Here is a 20094-nt window from a genome sequence, read left to right on the forward strand (position 1 = left end):
AGCACTTCTATGGACCAATTTAGACACTTTATTAAAAAAAAAGAAAGTTGATTCAGGGTTTAGTTGCACTTTATAGATCATCCAATCAGCAAACAGAGTTTCTGTAAACTTAGTGATCATGAAGAAACAGCTTCACTTTTGTCTTTGGTTTTGAAGGTTTTTATTAGATTTAGTTGTATATTTTTTACTGATAAAAGTTACTCGTGTTTTTTTGGCAAAGCCCACCAAACTAAAAATAAAGCACAGCATCATCCAACAGGAGCAGTTTCATAAAGAGCGGCAGAAAACCAGAAACAATGCTGCATCTCTACTGAAAGGATTGAATTTATGAATTTAACCCTAATCTTTCCAGTTAAACCAAAACTGGAAAAAATGTTTCTCAGTTATTCTAGTTCATGTATGGTAACTTTTTTCCAAGTTAAAGGCAAGGTTAGTAAAGAATAAAGGCAGTAAATAAAGACAAAAGAAAGAGTTTGAATGCTAATAATCCATCCTGTGTGAAGCAGAGTCTTTAATTTATTTTAAAGTTTGTCACATAATTGACCTGCTCGCCATTACTAGTGATTTAAGAGTCATTAAAAATGAAAAGGCCTTGAAATATGTTTTATTTAGAGTTCAATATTATGTTAAGTTTGAAGTTGTGCTGCCATCTAGTGGAGGGATGAATGAATTCAACTTCAGAGAGTTTTTATTGGACAGATTCTCGCAGTTTTTTTTTTACATGAAATCAGGGGTGGAAATTAGCAGCCGCCTCTGGCCAAATGCGGGTAAAAGTATGAAGTGGCCTGTAAATTGGAGCAACGCACCGCCACTGTGGCGGGTTGACAATTTGAACAAAAAAAAAAAAGCTGCATTCAGCTTGAACTTCCGTCCAGGGGAGGACTGACCGTCTGGAGTCCAGACTGATGTACATAATGTTCATATCTGGCGGCCCTACGCTGTCATAATTTAACTAAAAATTATATTAAATCTCATTTTTATCGACCGCGACAGTCCATTGGTTGATTTTATTGATGGACGCTGGGCTTATCCAATGAAATCCCTCAGTCCTCCTTGGCCCGCCCCTCCCCTCTAAGGTTAGAAATGGCGCCGTTTCAGCTAACGGTTAGCTGCTAACCGGAGTCCCAGGAAATGAGCGGATATGAGACCGGCGGGTCAGAAAAACTACGACAAAAGCTAAAAAGAGCATTAGCCCATTCAGAAAAACGTGTCACACCAACCGATATGTTAATTACCACACTAACTTTGACCGTTGGAGGAGATTCAGTAGCGGACAAGGAGAGGGAATGAGCGATTCGGGGGCTTATTGTCGTCGGAGGAGGATGATGATGATGATGATGATGATGATGATGATGATGAGAGAGAGACACGTGACCAGGGACAGATTGAGGAAGAGTTCAGATTAGCTGCTGCTGCCCGGCAAGAAGGAGTGAAAATGTTCATAAAGAAAAAGTTTCATGCAGGCAGGAAGGCAGGTGAGTGTGAGGAGGAAGCTAACGCTAAGCTAACAGGAAGGCAGGTGAGTGTGAGGAGGAAGCTAACGCTAAGCTAACAGGAAGGCAGGTGAGTGTGAGGAGGAAGCTAACGCTAAGCTAACAGGAAGGCAGGTGAGTGTGAGGAGGAAGCTAACGCTAAGCTAACAGGAAGGCAGGTGAGTGTGAGGAGGAAGCTAACGCTAAGCTAACAGGAAGGCAGGTGAGTGTGAGGAGGAAGCTAACGCTAAGCTAACAGGAAGGCAGGTGAGTGTGAGGAGGAAGCTAACGCTAAGCTAACAGGAAGGCAGGTGAGTGTGAGGAGGAAGCTAACGCTAAGCTAAAAGGAAGTCAGAAAAACTCTGGAGTAACACAGGATGATGATGATGATGATGATGATGATGATGGCCCGTGTTATTACTAATGAACACGTCCTGACATATTTTAGTAATAATTGTAATAAGTAAGGAAAAACAAATATAACAGTTAGAAAACAGCTATCGATACAATTTAAAGATATTTTAAAAATGACTAGACATCTTTAATAAATACTATCAGGGACAGTCGTTGCCAAAATTTGGAAATGTTCAACATATGATGCAATGTTAGGGTTGTGTAGTTAAAGTTTGCGTTAGTAATTACTTCAAATTAACTTATTGCACTACAACCCTGTTAAGGTGTCCAGGCTTTATGTTAAATTATTCTGTACATGTACATCTGTATGGTAAACTTATTGTCAGTAAATTGGTTTTCATAGAGCTAAGAATAAATCATACGTTTTCTATCATTTGCTTGTACTTGTGGGGTTTGTAATCAAAAGAAGAAAAACACAAACTGGCTGGTGAAATGTCTGATCCGGTTTCCACTCCTGCATGAAATAAGAAACGTTCAACCAAACAGAACTAATGAAGCTAACTAATGTTTTACTGAGACTATATTTGTGTTTTTAGATGATTCATCATCTGCAGTTTGTCTTCTCTTTTAGCAGCAGATAAGGTGAAAAAAGTGAGATGCAAAATTAAGTAAATACATAAATAAATCATTAATTAAACAAACTATGAAACAAATAAATATTTACATAATTTAATAACAATTCACTTATATATGTCCGTTTTATTGCAGCTGATGAAGAAAACAAATAAAATGTGTATTTAATAATTTGATGGTGACTGACAGCAAGTCAAGACAAATCGATCCCAGATAAGACGGCTACAGATCAGGCGATGACACTCCGATACAGCAGATGGCGATATTAGAAATCTACTGAGGGGCTGTGGTGGCGCAGCGGGTTAGCACGCCCCACGAGCCTTAGTCCTCGACGCGGACGTCGCGGGTTCGACTCCCGGTCCCGACGACCTTTACCGCATGTCTTCCTCACCCTCCTTCCTCTCTGCCTACTGTCGAAAAAATATGAGCCACTAGCGCCGCAAAAACTCTTAGGAGAAAAAATTGAAAAAAATAGAAAGAAAGAAATCTACTGAAACTTTTCACTGTTTTCCAAAACATTCAATCACGTTTCTGTTTTTATCTGCCATGTTGACGATAATCTGCTGAGAGTAAAATTTCTCCTACAAACTCTGAGGAACGTTAATGACGATCTTCCATCACCAGGAAGATTCTTTGCAAACTTTCAAAGAATGAGGTTAGCAGAGGTTGTGCTGTAACTAGCCCCGCCCATACAGACGAAATCATTTCATGGGTTTACTTCACAATTTTAATCACTTTTAAAAAAAAAATTATTTTTACAGAGAAATATTCTGAATGGGACTTTTGTGTTTGTGAGTTTTGCACATTTCTGGTAAGTCTGTAAATCCTTTGAGGAGAAATGTCAGTTTCAAAAGTAAAAAATTGCTAGAAAAAATGTAGAAAATTTGAGATCAATTTCAGAAATGTTCTAGAAAAAGACTTGGAAATTCAAAAAAACCCCATTTTTTTTCATTTTTCCAAAGATTTTACATTTTCAACTTCAAAACTTTTCTTTAACTATATATATGTATATATTTTTTTCTAGAAAATTTCTGAATTTAATCTCAAAATTTCAGATTTTTTCCAGAAAATCTTTTGACTTTTCAATCTCATAAATTGTCTTGGTTTTTTTTTTTCTTCTTGAATATTTTCTAGATTAATATACAATTTTTGGCAGAAATTTATTCAGTTTTTCTATTTACATCACATTTAATTATTATTTATTTATTTATTTTTAACGAGATCGAAATTTACGTAATTAGCAAAACTGACTTAATTCAGATGTGAAACACTGAAGCAGTCTTCGGTTTTATTTTTTTCTCGCAGTCCGTCCACGGTCACGTGGTGTCGCATCCTTCCAGTGGGCAGACTGGCGTGTCTTTACTGGGTTACGGAACCGCGGAGCAGTCGGGCTGGTTCCGCGCATAGCCGCGGGATACATCGGCTCTTTCCGCCTCTGCAGCCGGACTGCTGCGCTGCCACGGCGCAGGTAGGTTTCCGCTGCGGTGGAAATGATCCCGAGTGGGTGGCTGCAGCAAAGACACGCATGTTGCGTGTAAATCGCAGCTGCAGATTACAGCGCTGATTGTGCAGCTTTACAGCAGCGTGGTGTGTTCAGGTGCCGTCAGGAGAGTCGGAGGCTGCCGTTTCCCTGGTTAGTGTTGATGTGCTGCAGCGCGCTGGGTGATGCAGCGGGAAATGCACCGCAGCAGCGGAGGATGTGCAGGACAGGGAGCCTGTTGGAGAGGCAGCCAGTGAATCCTGACTCTGCAAACATCGAGATCCGCTACACACGACAGGCGGGCGATTCGATTTAGATTCGATATAAATAGAATATTTTACCGTGAAAAGGATGCGCTGCTTGTAAAAATTAACAGCGATCATTTGGGTTTTTCAGCCCAAGAGAAAAGGTTATATTTTTAACATCAATTTATATAAAGGTCCGTTTTAAAGGAAATATTTTATTATCTAGCTAAATATTTAATTAGCAAGCTAAATATTTAGTTTGAAGCTAATTATTTTGATTATTTGTAGAACCTTGACCTTATCTAAATATATAGATAACGAGCTAAATATTTAGCCTGTTAACTAAATACTAAGTAACCAAGCTTAATATTTAGTTTCAAATGAAATATTTAGTAAACAAGCTAATTGTTTACTTAAACGTTTGCATATCAAGCTAAATACTTAGTTGCAAAACGAAATTTTCAGTTAGCAAGCTATTTACTTTGAGGCTAAACATTTCATAAACTAAACTACACATTCAGTTTCAAACAAACAAAATACTGTTTGCAAAATATTTTGCTTGCTAGCTAAATGCTTAGTTAGCAAGCAAAATATTTAATTTCAAATTAAATATTTAGTTAGCAGGTAAAATATTTCATTTGATGCTAAGCTAAATTTACTTAGAAAACTAAACATTTAATTTGACGGTAAATATTTTGTCTCTATACAAAATATTTACATAGCTAGCTAAGTATTTAGCTTCAAACTAAATGCTTAGATTCAAATGAAATGTTTAGCTTCAAACTTGTTTAGTTTGCTAAATATTAAGTTTGTTTTCATATTTGCTAAATACTGCTGCTAACGTGCTTCTGAGTCATTTGTTTCAAAGAGGAACCAGACGGTCTTCTGTCTGAAATCAGTTCAAGTTTGTCAGGTACAAATGAATTCTGAGTCTGCTGATAGTTTCTGGTTCAGACTCTGGATTTAACGTATAAAGATTTGAATTTTGTTTCAGCCATTTTGGGAGAATGGTGCGTTTTATTTACCGGATTAACTCCAGTAAAGTCACAATCTTCGACTCTCTGTTTGCTGTGCATGAAACAAACTTGTCAGTTTGTCAGTGTGGGCTGTGAAACTGCAGGATGTCTCTGCAATGATGCCAAGTCCAACTGTGTTAAAAAAAAACACCCAAATCACAGGATTTTATCATTTACAACAACCCATCTGTACAACCAAGAGCTTTTCTTCAAGATTTATTGTTGCCTAAAGAAGCCGATATGTTTTCCCACGATAAATGTTTTATTTATAAATTATGCAACTGCTATGTTTGCTGATTTTATTCCCATTCAGTACCCAAAATAACTGAAGGAGAAGCTGGGAGAGAGGAGATGGAAGGACATCGTGTAATGAAGGCAATGAAGCTAGCTTTGGTTTTTAATGCTAACAGTGGAGCGCATTAGCCATGCCTTTCAGTGCTAAAGCTGTTAGCCACCTGTCATTGCTAATGGTCAAGCTCTGTTAGCTGCCTTTTCATGCTAAAGTTGAAGCCCTATTAGCTGCCATTATGTGCTAACTGTCAAGCTGTTAGAGCTGCCTTGATAGCAAATCTATGTTAGCCGCCTTACAGCGCTAACGGCAAAACTCTGCTGGCTGCCTTTCAGTGCTAACAGTGAAGCTGTATTAGTCACCGTTCAGTGCTAAAGATAAAGCTATGTTAGCAGCTTTTCAGTGCTAAAGGTGAAGCTGGTTAGCTTCCTTTTCAGCTCCAGCTCTGTTAGCTTTATTTTGATACCAACGGTTCATCTTTCCATCGAAGAGGTCGTTGCCCACAGGTTTTATTTTCCTGTCTAGCCTCTGTTTTGGTATTTATCATTCACCTTTAGACCACACTGTGTGCTAACAGAGTATTACTCCAGCTTCATGTATCACCGTCTCCTTCAGTCGTTTAAAAGCTGATCCATTCAAAGCTATCTCATTACACAGACATTTGATATTATTGTAGTAAATAGTATGGAGCTGGCTGAGTAGAAGCTGGGCCAGCGTTTCCCTGTCAGTAGCTTCACATGGTTCAAATTCTGCAAAAATAAAAAAATAAAAACCCATAGGGAGATTATAGGCTCTCCAGTAATTAAATCAGTTAATGCAAAAATTAATCAGTTAATCTATGAATGATGACGCATACAATAGAGGAATGCTATGTTGTTGCATTTTATGCAATAAAATGTTTATTTCCTTATTTTAAAAAAGGAATTTGTTTATTTGCATCCTAGTGTATTTGAGATATTGTATAAAATAGGCTGAAGTGGTTAAATGAAAATCTGCAGTGTGACAACTTCTATCCAATTACTTGTTTGATTACTAAAATACTCACTAGCTGCAACTAAATAGATTCATATTTTACATATCATAAACAGTTTCCTCAGCTTTAATTTCAGCCATATTTTATAGAAATTGGGTAAGAAATAAATGAGCTACGACTAACTTTGTGACGGATAATTTTGTTGACATGATTCAATGCTTAGCTATAGCAGCTAACAGTTGTCACTAGCTATAGCGGCTAACAGCTGTCACTAGCTATAGAGGCTAACAGGCGTCACCAGCTAGCAGTTGCTATGCTATCCAGTGATAAATTCTGATAGTGTTTATCTCTCTAACAGGTAAAAGTGATAACTCAGAGGTTGATGTGTCTCGTTTTGTCTTTCCCCTTCAGGTTATGCCACCCCAAAGGATTACTGGACCCCCTGCGGTGAAAGAGAAGGGCTGATCCCGTCCTTCTCCAGGTTCTCTCAGTTTCCCGCCCGATCCGTTCCTCCTCTCCCCATGGCGCTAACCGTACCTCCCCTTCAGTCCTTTCCCTGTTAAACTCTTCCATTACCCTGCACAGGTTCCTGCCCGTTAGCTCTTCTAAATTAGCCTTTGGCCGTGTTAGCTAGCCTGCGAGTCGAGACTCTTCCTGTTGGCTGCTGGTTTGGACTCATGGCTACTGGAGGTCATGATGTTCTGGTTAACCTACAGCAGGTAGGAATTCCTTCAAATTAATGTGAGTTTTATCTGTTCCAGGCGAGACGTTACAGACTTTTGTTTCATTTCTAAAACTGACGTAATGTAGACATTCTGGACAAAACACTTCATCTAAATGAAAAACGTCTCGCTCTATCACTTTATTCTTGTTTTAATATCGCTTTATTCTGGTAATATTACGAATTTAATCTCATATTCTGATGACTTTATTCTGGTAGCAATACGACTTTATTTTCATATTGACTTAACACTGAGATCCAACCGACGGGCTCCGTTTAAATTTCTTCAGAAACTTTCTAACTTCCTTTGGCAGTTGGTGGTTACCATAGCAACCAGTAACTGTCTCCCCCCCCCCCCCCCCCCCATCCCCGTTTTCTGTGACCGTGATCTGCATTCGGATTGGCTCTGGGTTTTATTTACAAGTATTATATTTCAACATATATTTTAGACAAATTTAATCACATACAGTGTTTCATTAGTAAATTTGCTTTGTGTATGTTTATAACTTAACATAATTTATGTTGTGCATCTTAACCACGTTTAACTTTATCACTGTTAAGTGCTGCTAACTGCTCATTGGAAGCTATTAGCTATTAGCTTGTTTATTTACTGTATTTTATTTAATGTAAGGCTTCAGAAGCTGCTGGGTGATGTAAACCACCAACTTTATTTCCTCTTTTATTAGATTAAATACGGTAAACTTGAATGTGTCATGAAGTCAAACGACTGGAGCTGAAACGAACACAGATGGGTCAATTAACATATTTCAATTAGTGACAGAACACCTGAAATAAAAAAAACTTTAAATAATATTAGAATTTATTAATGTATTATGTACAAAAAACCCTCATTCCCCAAAAATGATGAAAATGGTGACACTACTGAATCGTTTTGAGCAATGCTGAGATTGAATGTGAAGGTACAGAAACGTCACACACACACACACACACACACACACACACCCACACACACACACACACACACACACACACACACACACACACACACACACGGCAGGACGTCTGGAAGGTAAAATCATTACAGCCTTTTAAATTTAAAACACACTTTCCAAAATGTGTGTGATCTAGAGCCGCTCAGACGGTCTTACAGAGAGACGGGCAGAAAGTGTCGTAATGCAGCAAAGAAGAGGCTTTACATCACTGACCAGTTAATCATAATAATAATAATAATAATATTATAAACAAGTTTCTGTTTTCTTCCATCCATGTAAAATCTAAAATCTTTTTAGACTGAGGCAGGAAGCCGGAGCGCCCGGAGAGAAACCTGCAAACAGGAAACTGGTCAAATATTTTTACCAGTGCTTCACTTTAAACTTCCAACAAAAACATAAACAGGCAAAACCAAAAAATGGCAAAACACTAAAAAGTGGAAATACCAGAGAAGAAAAGAGCATGACAAGGAAATACAATACAAAAGATATTAAACAAAAACAGAAACATTTATTCAACACCTTTCTTTGTTTTCTGAATGTTTAAATCATTCAGGACTTCAGAATTAGTCTTTCTGGACCCTCCACTTCTCCAGACTCAAAACGGTCGCTAATTTTGTTCTGGGTGATAATTTCTTCTGACGAATTATCTGATAACATGTTTGGCTTCTCTCCAAACCAACGCTGTCGTCTCAGAGAGGAGAAACCGTCACATCGGGGGGTTTCAGAGTTCCTGGGGCGGGTCAATCCCAAAACTGGATTCTTTCTGTCACCTGGTTGTTTCTCATAGACGTCGCAGATGAATCCCCTTTCATTCATGTCCTCTCTGCAGCCGCGACTGTTCGACCTCAGCTGTTAGTATCTGTTGTCTGTGCATCGTGTGAAAGCGGTTTGGATCAGAACCACAGCAGATGACCGAAGACGTACAGAAAGATGTCCGACATGTTGTACACGTGATCTCGCTGCACATTTCTGCGTCAGAGCTGCCACCAACAACAACCACAATAAACTGACAGGATGCCAGTTGTATAAAAAATATATTTTTGTTGGGTTTTGTTTAGCAAAAATCCCAAAGATTGCACAGCCTGTGGGGGACAAAAGGACAGTTAGTTTGTGTCAAATCAAAAAAATTAATAAAACAAAACTGGGTCTAACTACCATCTACTCTAAGTACAAACAACGGAAAAACTAATCTAACAAAAAGACTCACCATGGGTAGCACCAACCTACTTACCTGGTGTTTTTAACAGAAACCTTTCCAGTCTGTCAATAAAAATAATCTTTCTGTAAGGACATGGAAACTTTGTAGTCCTTGATTATTACTGTAGAAAACTCTTCCTGCAGTCGGATTTGCTCTTTATTTTTAATAATGTTGGGCAGGATTGAGCATTGAGGCACAACATGGCAGCTTCCTCTTGTTTACACTCAAAAAATATTTATGAATTTAATTTAACTTAAGGTTTCCGTCATGTTTGGCTTGTTCAGTCGGCTCAAATACTTTCTTTCTGGTGGAAAAAGTCCATTTCCATCACATCTGGTAAATTCAGGGTTGTCCAGTGATGAGTTGGATTTTTCCCCGGTAGAAACCCTGTTGCCCCCGCCTGCCCCACCTGCCCCCCACCTGCACCGCCCTGCAGCAGGTAGCGCATTAAATGCATCCTGTCCCCACGTCCCTCTGGTGATTAGCGGCTAATGGACGTCTCAGAAACTTGAGTCCACTCAGGGATCAGACTACTTCCTGGGTCAGCATCAATCGGACGCTAAGTCAGCGACTTGTTTGAGGGTTTTGACCAATCAGAAGCTCCGCATGGGGAGGACACGCCCCCTGCCCCCCAGGGAAAGCAGTGCATTATTTTTTGTTGCTGCTTAGCACTTTGATGTATTGATTTGTTTTCCTTCATGCAGCTGCAGTTTTAAAGACATGGTCTTCTTTCTGTTGTCTGGGATTATATCCTCAGATTAAAGGTAGAATATTTCTAAAATATTCAGTAATAAATAAAAATCAATCAGATTACTATAGAGGCCTTTGAATGCTATGTTTGAGGTGAATCAAGTTTAGCTGGGCCGGAAATGCAGTTAGAGACAAATTGTTTTCACGCAGAGGTATTTATGATTTATTAAACTAAAACTGGGGGTGCTGTGGTGGCGCAGGGGCAAAGCATCACCCACGTTGAGGCCTTAGTCCTCGTAGCGGTGGTCGTAGGTTCGATTCCCGGCCTGGCGACGTTTGCCGCATGTCTTCCCTACGGTGGCCGACAGGTGCAAATGCGCAGCAAAAGAGAAAACATGCAAACAAAAAAGAAGACACCCCCGAATGAAATGCAGCAAATAAAAAGAGAGACGCAAACACCCCCGAATGAAATGCAGCAAATAAAAAGAGAGACGCAAACACCCCCGAATGAAATGCAGCAAATAAAAAGAGAGACGCAAACACCCATGAAATGCAGCAAATAAAAAGAGAGACGCAAACACCCCCGAATGAAATGCAGCAAATAAAAAGAGAGACGCAAACACCCCCGAATGAAATGCAGCAAACAAAAAGTGTTGAAAACGGAAGTGCTCCAGACCACTAGGGGGAGTCAAAGAAAATAGTATTCATTTCTATGGGACCAGATGCAAGATTCAGAGAAAGAAATTTGAAAGAAAGTAAAGGTATCTCTCTGAATCTTGCATCTGGAAAGTGTGATTATTGTGAGAAGTCTGAAACAATAGAGCATGTTATTTTAGAGTGTTGTAAGTATGAAGAAGAGAGAAGATGCATGCTGAGAGAGTGTGTAGGTATTAAAGAAAGGTTTAATTTAATAGAATTTTTGAGGAGAGATTTCGGGAGTAGACATATTCAAATAATTATTCGGTATCTTAAAAAAACAAAGCTATTTCATAGGATATGAGTAGAGCAAGTTGGGTGTGAGTGTGTAAAGAATATCAAAGAGGGGTATATAAAGCTATAAGCAAGTTGGATAATATAAGCAGGTGTGTATGTGTGGGGGTATGTTTAATCAGGAGTTAATGGAGGGAAAAGGTAGAAAGTGAAAGTTTATAGACCATCTCGAACCACACTCCATACTGGTAAGTGGCGGTAATGCTACTGTAAGTTTGTTGCCAACCGCCAATAAATACCAAGAAGAAGAAGAAGAAGAATCTTGCATCTGGTCCCATAGAAATGAATACTATTTTCTTTGACTCCCCCTAGTGGTCTGGAGCACTTCCGTTTTCAACACTTTTTGTTTGCTGCATTTCATTCGGGGGTGTTTGCGTCTCTCTTTTTATTTGCTGCATTTCATTCGGGGGTGTTTGCGTCTCTCTTTTTATTTGCTGCATTTCATTCGGGGGTGTCTTCTTTTTTGTTTGCATGTTTTCTCTTTTGCTGCGCATTTGCACCTGTCGGCCACCGTACTTCCCCCTCTCTGATTACCCTGTTTCCTGTCAGACTACTTTCAAATAAAGGCCACTAGAGCCAACAAAACCTTTAAAAAAAAAAAAAAAACTAAAACTAAAACTTCACAAGATGCTCAACTTTATTCTCACATTTTTGCGACTTTATTTTTGTACTTTTAGAATTTAATTCTCGTATTATTATGACTTGGTTCTCGTATTTTCTCGTAAACTTTGCTGTTTGTGTTACGAGTCTAGCCTAGCGTTAGCATCCATCATCAGTAAATCAAAAAATGAATTATTCCCTTATCTCTGGGTGTAAATGGAGTTGGAGACTTTAAATGTTTTTTGTCCTGTTTTCCTCCAGGTGAAGGCGGAGGATCAGGATGCAGCTGAGGAGGAGCAGGAAGAGGAAGAGGAAGAGGAGGAGAGCTGGGAGAAGGCTCTGTCTGTGGAGCGCTTCAGAGACATCATCGGAGATTCAGCGTCCTGCGGCGCCGAGCGGATGGGCCGACTTTACACCGAGAAGGACTTTGAGTGTAAGCCTGGAGGCACAGCTCAAACAATCACATTTAGCTTAATGTTGATTCTTTTTTGTGCTGCTTTTTGGTTAAACGGTAATTAATGAGGAACTATATGATTTGTTTAAGAAACTTACTAAACCATTAGAGATATTCGCTTTTATGTTTATGAATCTATTTATTAGCTTTTTGAAGTAAAATAGATTTTATTTTTCACACCAAAGCAGTTTACGTCGCAGGACGGCACGCCGTCATCTTCCTAGCCAGGCTTGAGCTAGTTCACAAAATGGCAGACTAGGATAAATCAGCCATTATTCTTATGCTACCGGCAGACTTGTCATTAGCATTAGCAATTAGCTTATGCAAACAGACTAATGACTAGTCCGTTACCCATTAGTTAGCCTGGATTAGTTAGCTGACGGACAAGCCATTCGTCTATCAAAATGGTGGACTAGTATAAGTTTGTCATTTGTGGACTAACCGAGCTAACTTAAATCAGTTGTTGTTCAGGAATATCCATCCATCCATCCATTTTCTGTTCACCCTTGTCCCTAATGGGGTCGGGAGGGTTGCTGCTGCCTCTCCAGCTACGTTCCAGGCGAGAGGCGGGGTTCACCTTGGACAGGTCGCCAGTCTGTCGCAGGGCAACACAGAGACATACAGGACAAACAACCATTCACACACACTCACACCTAGGGATAATTTAGATAGACCAATTAACCTGACAGTCATGTTTTTGGACTGTGGGAGGAAGCCGGAGTACCCGGAGAGAACCCACGCATGCACAGGGAGAACATGCAAACTCCATGCAGAAAGACCCCGGCCGGGAATCGAACCCAGGACCTTCTTGCTGCAAGGCAACAGTGCTACCAACTGTGCCACTGTGCAGCCAATAATTTCAGGAATAATTGAATACAATTTAATCCTCTGTTAAGTATTCATTACCCAATCAAAACTAATAGAAACTAAACAGCGTTTAACTAATAAATGCTAGTAAAAACTATCAAACACACTGAGAGCTACAGCTAACTGTATCAGAGCTGTTGCTCTGGACGTTTTTCTTCTTCAGATCCAGTTTAACGTTTTGTTTTGTTGGCAGATCACAGACATGCGTTTCTCCACACACACCACCCGTTATCCACTCACCTGCCTGCGCTGCAGCGCAAGCGGCCGCACGGCGCCGACCGCAGGCACAAGAAGAAACGCAAGAGAAAAAAAACCTCGCTGCCGCCCTCCGATGTCACGCCCACCATCCAGGAAGTAGACGAGGAAGAGGCGGAGTCTGACGCCGACGCACGCCTGGCGACCGCCACTCCCACCGAGTTCCCGGACATCCGCCCGCAGGTAAAATAAGTTGGAGAAACAGACGTTCCTGTTGAATAGACGGACGTTTCCTCTCTTCTCACTGAGCTTCGTCTTCCTCTCAGTTTAGTTTTGGGAGCCAAGAGGACTTGGAGGAACCGCTACGACTTGCTGCCGTCCACGTGGAAAACGAAAAGCGTTCCGCTTCCAGGAAAGCGGCGCTCACGCTGATAAGGGAGGCGGCGAATAACGACAGAACCGAGGAGAAAGATGGAGGACAAGCAGCTTCCCGAGGGTTCGCAGTTCCCTTTAAACCATCTCTTTTCCCCCATATCTGATGTTTGTGTATTTCCATTTATGTTTCTACTGCTTATAAAAACAAAACAAACACTTAAAAAAACTCACCCAGCTGTTTTCTGGTGATAATTTCATGTTTTTTAGTCTCTAGAAAACAAGCCGTTTCAAAAATCCCCCAAATGTTAAGTCACTTCCATGGAACTGTGCCGTTACCTAGCAACCCGATCCAAGTTGAGCCCCGTTACCTAGCAACCCCAGCTGAATTCCAGGACGTTTGGTCAAGTTATTTTATTTCTGTATGTGCTGGAAAAAAATAGTGTTGAAAATACAGAATACAAAAGAAAAAATATCTGAAAATAAAGGAATAAAATTTAAATTGAATAAAAAATACACATAAAATAACAAGAATGAAATTAAATGTTCATAAATACTAAATGGAAAATTAAAAAGTAAAGTTCTAAAAATGAAATAAATGAATAAAAAGTCAAATTAAAAATGAAAAAGCCATGAATATTAAAATAAAAATAATAAAGGAAAAATATTCATAAAATAATTACTAAAGATAAAATAAAATAATAAATATGAAAATAAATCATTTGAAATAAAATAACCAACTTAATGAATAAAAATAATAATAATAAAAAATTTTTGCAATCAAAGCTGAATTTTATTTTGCCAGTTTGAAACCCGATAATCTTCTGAACACGGATCATAAAGTCAGAGGAATCGTGACAGAAGGATATTTTTTCTTTCTCTTGTTTTTACATAAAACCATTAGAACCAGTAACTGTTTCCAATAGGAACCAGTAATGAGCTCAGGCTCCTACCATCCCTGAATGTTGCATATTAATTGGGCCGGCTGGGCGCCTGACATGCAGGACCATCAGAATATGAATAATTTGTTGAGTTTGTGAATCATGCATGGCGTTTTGCTGCGGGAGGTCCAGGGCTCCATGGTGATTGGGTCGGGCAGAAACGCGTTGCTGGGATGACTCAGAGGTTTCCATCAGCGCCCCCTGCTGGCCAACCTCTGGCATTACAATTCACACAGGGTCAACAGAAAACCCTGATTTAGTCATTTAAAGTAAAACAAAGCTGGATTTAGTAGCTAATGGAAACATTTGCTGATTTTTCCTTTTGTTGATCTTGTCAGTGCGTCGGAAGCCGTCGGTCCGGCGCCGAGCCGCTGCTGGCTGCGGCGGAAAGCCGTCCACCATCGGCTAACGGCCGCCCAGCGCAGCAACTACGACCTGCGGGAGCGGCTCTGCATCGGCAGCATGACCGCCATGGAGGCCGCCGTCTACCAGCAGGTGCCCACCGACGAGGCCGAGGCCCAGATGTTGGTCAGCGCTGACCTGGACGACATGAAAAGTATGATCTGATTATTATTCTGTTGGTTTATCAAGTTATATTAAGTTCAATTCAAATCAAATTATCAAAAATGATCAGTTCTGTTTTATTATTATAAAAGCTTTTCTAAAGCATAACAAGAAAATCTGCCATCCGTTTGTATTTCATAGTGAAGATGTGGCGCCACCTGCTGGTTGAGTTGAGCAAACACTGCTGAGATTAACGGCAGGATTTTATTCTTCAGAATTAAAACTTCACTTTATTTGATGGGAGGATGAATTTATTAAAGCAGAGAAACATAAATAAAAGTACAAGTAATCAATAAATAAAATAAAATCTAAAGTAATAAATATTACATAAAAATAATGAAATAAATAAAGTATTAAAATGAAATAAATAAATACAAAGCAGGTTATTAAAACTAAAAATAACATGCTCAAGGAAATAAAATAATTTTATAAATGAATGAAAATCAAATTAAAGGACTAAAATAAAATAAAAAACACACACAAGGCAATTTAATTACAAATAAAAACAAAGTGCTAAAATTAAATTGAATAGACTATAAAAAAGTAAATGATAAAAATCTGAAGTAAAGTTCTAAGATGAGGTAGTAAATAAGTACTAAATAAATAAATACAAACAAATAAAACATTTTTTATAAATAATGAATAATAGAAGTATTAATCCCAAAATTAAATATACTGAAGCCCAAACGTGGTGAATATTTTGGTAAATAATACCACATAATTTTGCAGATTTTTTAAACTTATTAAGTCAAATTAAACAAAATTGCATTTGATGTAATGAAGCCCACCTGCACCTGTTTACATGTAAACTAAATAAGACAAAAGTGTCAGTTTCATCTGAATCTTTTAATAGGAGATTTTCTCATAAATTCTTATAATTTCTCTGACATAATTTCCGGAGTGTTTTTCTCCAGAGGAACTATCTGCAGTCGAAACTCTAACGAGTTCCTGTGTGTGGAAAGAAAAGCAGGTTTCAGAGTCAGGAGGCGTTAATTAACGGGCGGTGGAGTCGATTCCCCTTCAGCGGCGACCCTGCCTCTGGCGGTTCCTGCATCAACCAGAGCAGAGCGGCCATCGACTGCTCAGGAGCCATCTCCCCTGAAACCTGCAGCGCTTCACGTACAGGCTGCATGCTAGCAGCTGCTCTGTTTCTGTCCGACAAAATGTGCAAAACACCTGAAACGTGAAGACGGACTAATATTTAGCTACTTTAGGACATTAGCTTCTTCTGTTCCTTTTTTTGAACACTAGAGGCCTGGAATGAAACCAACCTGGCAACACAAAGGCTAACAGTAGTAGCTATGCTAACAGTTATTGTTTATTGAACGGATTCTCGACTAGCTAAACACATTTGACTAAATATGTTTTCATTTTCTCATTAACCTAAAATATTAGGTTATTTACTTGTGATCAACTGTTATGATTAGCTAAAGCTAACACCATCAGCATGAGCTAATGCTATTAGCTACAACTACAGCATTAGCTAGAGTTAATGCCAGTAGCATGAGCTAACACCACTAATTATCAATGAGATTATTTGCATGGCATATTCCAGCAACAGGGAAGTTCAAAGTGCTTTGCGTCATAAAGTTAGTTAACGACATTAGTTATAGCTAAACCAGTAGCAGATGCTAATGCCATTAGCAGGAGCTAACACAAGGTCAAAACAAATTGTGAGGTAATGAAAGGATGTTTAAAGTAGCAATGAAGCATCTTTATGTCTTTTGTAAAAAATGTTTCTTATAAATTAGAGAAAATGTTTTTATCCTGATGCTAACCGCTAACAGCTTGAGTTAGAAACCCACCGACTCGCTCCTCTTCATCAGTTTGGTTCTCCTCATCTTCATCACCTCTTGTCATTTCTGCATCACTTTAACTTCAACAAGTTCGGTTCAAATCTAAGCGTTACTCAGTGAGCTAGCTAGCTTAGCAGCTACGTCCAGGAGACATTTTTACTGCCGGCTTTACATCTGAAATAAACTTTTCACAAATAAAGACCCCAACCAATCAATCAATCAAGTCTATTTGTACATATCGGCAACGAGTCAGCTCAAATGCTTTATGTCATCAAAGCAGAAGAAGAAATTTAAAACAACAATAGAGAAAAACATTTTGATGAGTCATAGATACTCATAATACATAATCATAGATACTCGTCAATAAGTTGGTCAATGTTTCACTTATTGTTGTTCCAGCAGCCGAAGTCAACGGCGTCAATCTGAAGGAGAAACTTTCCTCTTTCAGCTTTAAGGATTTATGAATGAAAGCTTGATTTGGTTTTTCATTGAGGGCGGCGTGTCAGAAACTGTTTTGGAAAAGAGGCGCAGCGGAAATAGAGGTCGTTCCGTGTCCTCCCCTGATCCGCTCCCCCTGTTTTCCAATCCGTCGATAAAAGAGGGCGGCGCGCCACCGCAGCATCAATACCTCCGTTTCCATCCTGCAGCCTCAAACTTTCCCTCAGATTGGCCTCCAAGCTCCCACCGCCCAGCGGGCTGCAAGTTCTGGTTTCTGCGCCCTCGCAGCGTGTCAGCTCGGTTCGCGGGTCCGGATCGCTGGATGATCAGAGCAACCGGTAGTGGAGAGGCGGCCGGCAGGCGGAACGCGCGCTGGAGATGACAGACGTTGAGGGACGGGCGAGCCGCGGCGCCGGCGCTTCTGACAGGCAGCATGAGCGGCGCTGCAGCGTGCTGCGCGGCCTCGGCGCCGCCGCCGCGCAGCAATACGAGCGCCAGGGCTCCTTCTCCCTGGCGGATGGCTCCGAGGACTTTGAGGAGTTTGTTCTGGACTTTGACGACTACGACCTGCTGGAGTCGATCCACAACCACCTGGAGGCGCCGCAGGAACCGAGCCGTGAGTCCAAACCGCCGAGCTTTCCCTTCGTTAGGAGGGAAAACAGCCAAAACCAGCAGGAACCGTGGGGGATTTCCACTGTGGACGAGATGCCCACTTAAATAGCTTCAATTCAGCCTCACTGGAGGGTTTTGCAGCAAGATCTCCCTGACTTTGACTAGGACACTCCAAAACCTTAACTTAGTTTTTTGAGTTATTCAGAAATAGGCTGGCTGATGAGTTTCATTTACAGTTTATGGTCCCAGCAAATAGTGAGATATTCTCCTTCCATATCTTCTGCTAGAGAGCCCCACATCACCACACTGCCACCACCGAGCTTGGCTGCAGATGTTCTGTTTGACTGCAGACATAAAACTCGTTAAAACTGTGGTTTCCGTCATGCAGGAACCAAGTTAATAAATGACTGAGGAGCTGAAGGAAATGATGAAGGAAACATCTGAAATGTGTGGTGTGTCGTTCATTCAGTCTGTTACCCCTAAATGAAATTTTACGCATCAAATCGTCTTTACAGGCCACCTAATTAGATGCAACATCAAAACAAGATCCTAGGGGCAGCACGCCCCACGTTTGGAGGGCTTGGTCCTCGACGCGGACGTCGCGGGTTCGACTCCCGGTCCCGACGACCTTTGCTGCATGTCTTCCCCCCTCTCCTCACCCTCCTTCCTGTCTGCCTACTTTGGAAAAAATACGAGCCGCTAGCGCCGCAAAAACTCTTCGGAGAAAAAATAAATAAAATAAAACAAGATCCTAAATTAGAAACTTTTTCTTCAAAACAAGATTAAAAAAACTTGATAATTTGAGGTTGAAAACAAAATGAGGAGCAAAACAAGTCAAACTGAAATGCAAAGCTTGTCAAAAACAGAAAGAAAACAAAATAAATCTTAAATCTCATTAAAACGAGATTTAAGGCGTGCCGTGGTGGCGGAGGGGTCAGTGCGACCCACATTCAGTCGCGGGTTCGACTCCCGGACCCGACGACGTTTACCGCATGTCTTCCCCCTCTCCTGTCAGCCTACTTTGAAAAAGGGACACTAGAGCCACAAAAAGACCCCTTGTGGGGCAATAAAAAACAACAACAAAAAAAAACGAGATTTAAGAAACTTGTTAAGACGAGATATGAATTTGTAAAGTTTTGGGTTTTTTTCCGTTCCATGCGGGTCGTTTTGTCGATTCGGGTCAGCAGCGGTTCTGGCTTTCCCTCTGTCCCAGGGAGGCCATTTTTCTCGTTCTGAATTATGACCTCTGACCTTTACTGATTCAGTGAGTGTAAACTACTGCCTGTAGTTTTAGCTCTCATAATACTGGAAACTATTACATCACTGTCCTGGAGAACTGGTGCATTCTGGGATATTTTTACATGACTGATCGATGGAGCAGGAAGTGACTTTCCATGATGGGTTTGGGTCTCATGAGGCGCGCTGATGGGCGGCGGGCTGCAGAATCGAGTCGGGACTTCCTGCCTGGCATCGATCAGTGGCTCCTGTTGGGGTCAGCTGCAGCCGAGCGGAAACATCTCATTGACTAACGCAGCGGTTCTGCTTTTTAAGCTCTGGTTTGGACCCACAGAACATCAGCAGTAGGTTTTACTCCTTCAAAGTGTAAAACAGAAACAGGAAGTAAACCGGAGCCATTTTTAAACGGTGAATATGATCATAATGAATTCATAAACAGTGATAGAAAGTTAACTAAGGCAGGGAGGATTTAGGCTACATGAACTCTTAGCATCGGTTTTTGAATAAAAAGGTTCTCTGTTGTTCATGTGGAGTTCCCCAGGGTCCAGTTCTTGGACTCCTTTTGTTTAAACTCAACATGTTTCTGCTAGTTGAGATTATAACAAGTAACACACACAGATCTCATGTGATGTCACACTTTCATGAACTTTGTAGCTGGCAGCCATCTTGGTAGGCAGTTGCTATGACAACAATTAGCAAGTCACAAGCTCAGAACTAGCTCTCATCTAGTCACCTTCCTGTCTAACTTACAAACAATATCAGTACATTACAACTATTAATTGATGACAGTTTTTGAGTTCTCTACTCACCTCTGTGTAACATGTTACTGCTGAACTACCAAAATTAGCTTGGCTAATGTAGCTTTTCTCTGCTAGCTAACATAGCAGCTACGTGTTTGTTGCTACATGGATTCACTGCCTGTCAGCAGAACTTCGTTATTCACAGGAAAAGGTTGTACTTCCTTTATAAATCCATTTTGCCTACTGAGGCGGCGGGATCACTTCC

At 40.4% G+C, this 20094-nt stretch overlaps 1 protein-coding gene across 2 annotated transcripts in view; it reads left to right on the plus strand.

Moving 5' to 3' along the window:
* The first annotated feature begins 3790 nt into the window (after positions 1-3790).
* slc4a3 (solute carrier family 4 member 3) overlaps positions 3791-20094 on the plus strand; it is a 31869-nt gene continuing 15565 nt past the window's right edge. The window contains exons 1-6 of one of the 2 annotated variants that reach the window (XM_023337120.1): positions 3791-3927; positions 6874-7181; positions 11876-12047; positions 13129-13373; positions 13457-13626; positions 14782-14999. In XM_023337120.1, coding sequence (XP_023192888.1) covers positions 7140-7181; positions 11876-12047; positions 13129-13373; positions 13457-13626; positions 14782-14999 — 847 coding nt within the window. In that variant the 5' untranslated portion in view covers positions 3791-3927; positions 6874-7139. Of the gene's footprint in view, positions 3928-6873; positions 7182-11875; positions 12048-13128; positions 13374-13456; positions 13627-14781; positions 15000-17488; positions 17858-20094 lie in introns of those variants that run through there. The other variant, XM_023337121.1, reaches the window with a different exon arrangement.

This window comes from Xiphophorus maculatus, chromosome 7 (assembly GCF_002775205.1).
Source record: "Xiphophorus maculatus strain JP 163 A chromosome 7, X_maculatus-5.0-male, whole genome shotgun sequence".
Taxonomy (NCBI): Eukaryota; Metazoa; Chordata; class Actinopteri; order Cyprinodontiformes; family Poeciliidae; genus Xiphophorus; species Xiphophorus maculatus.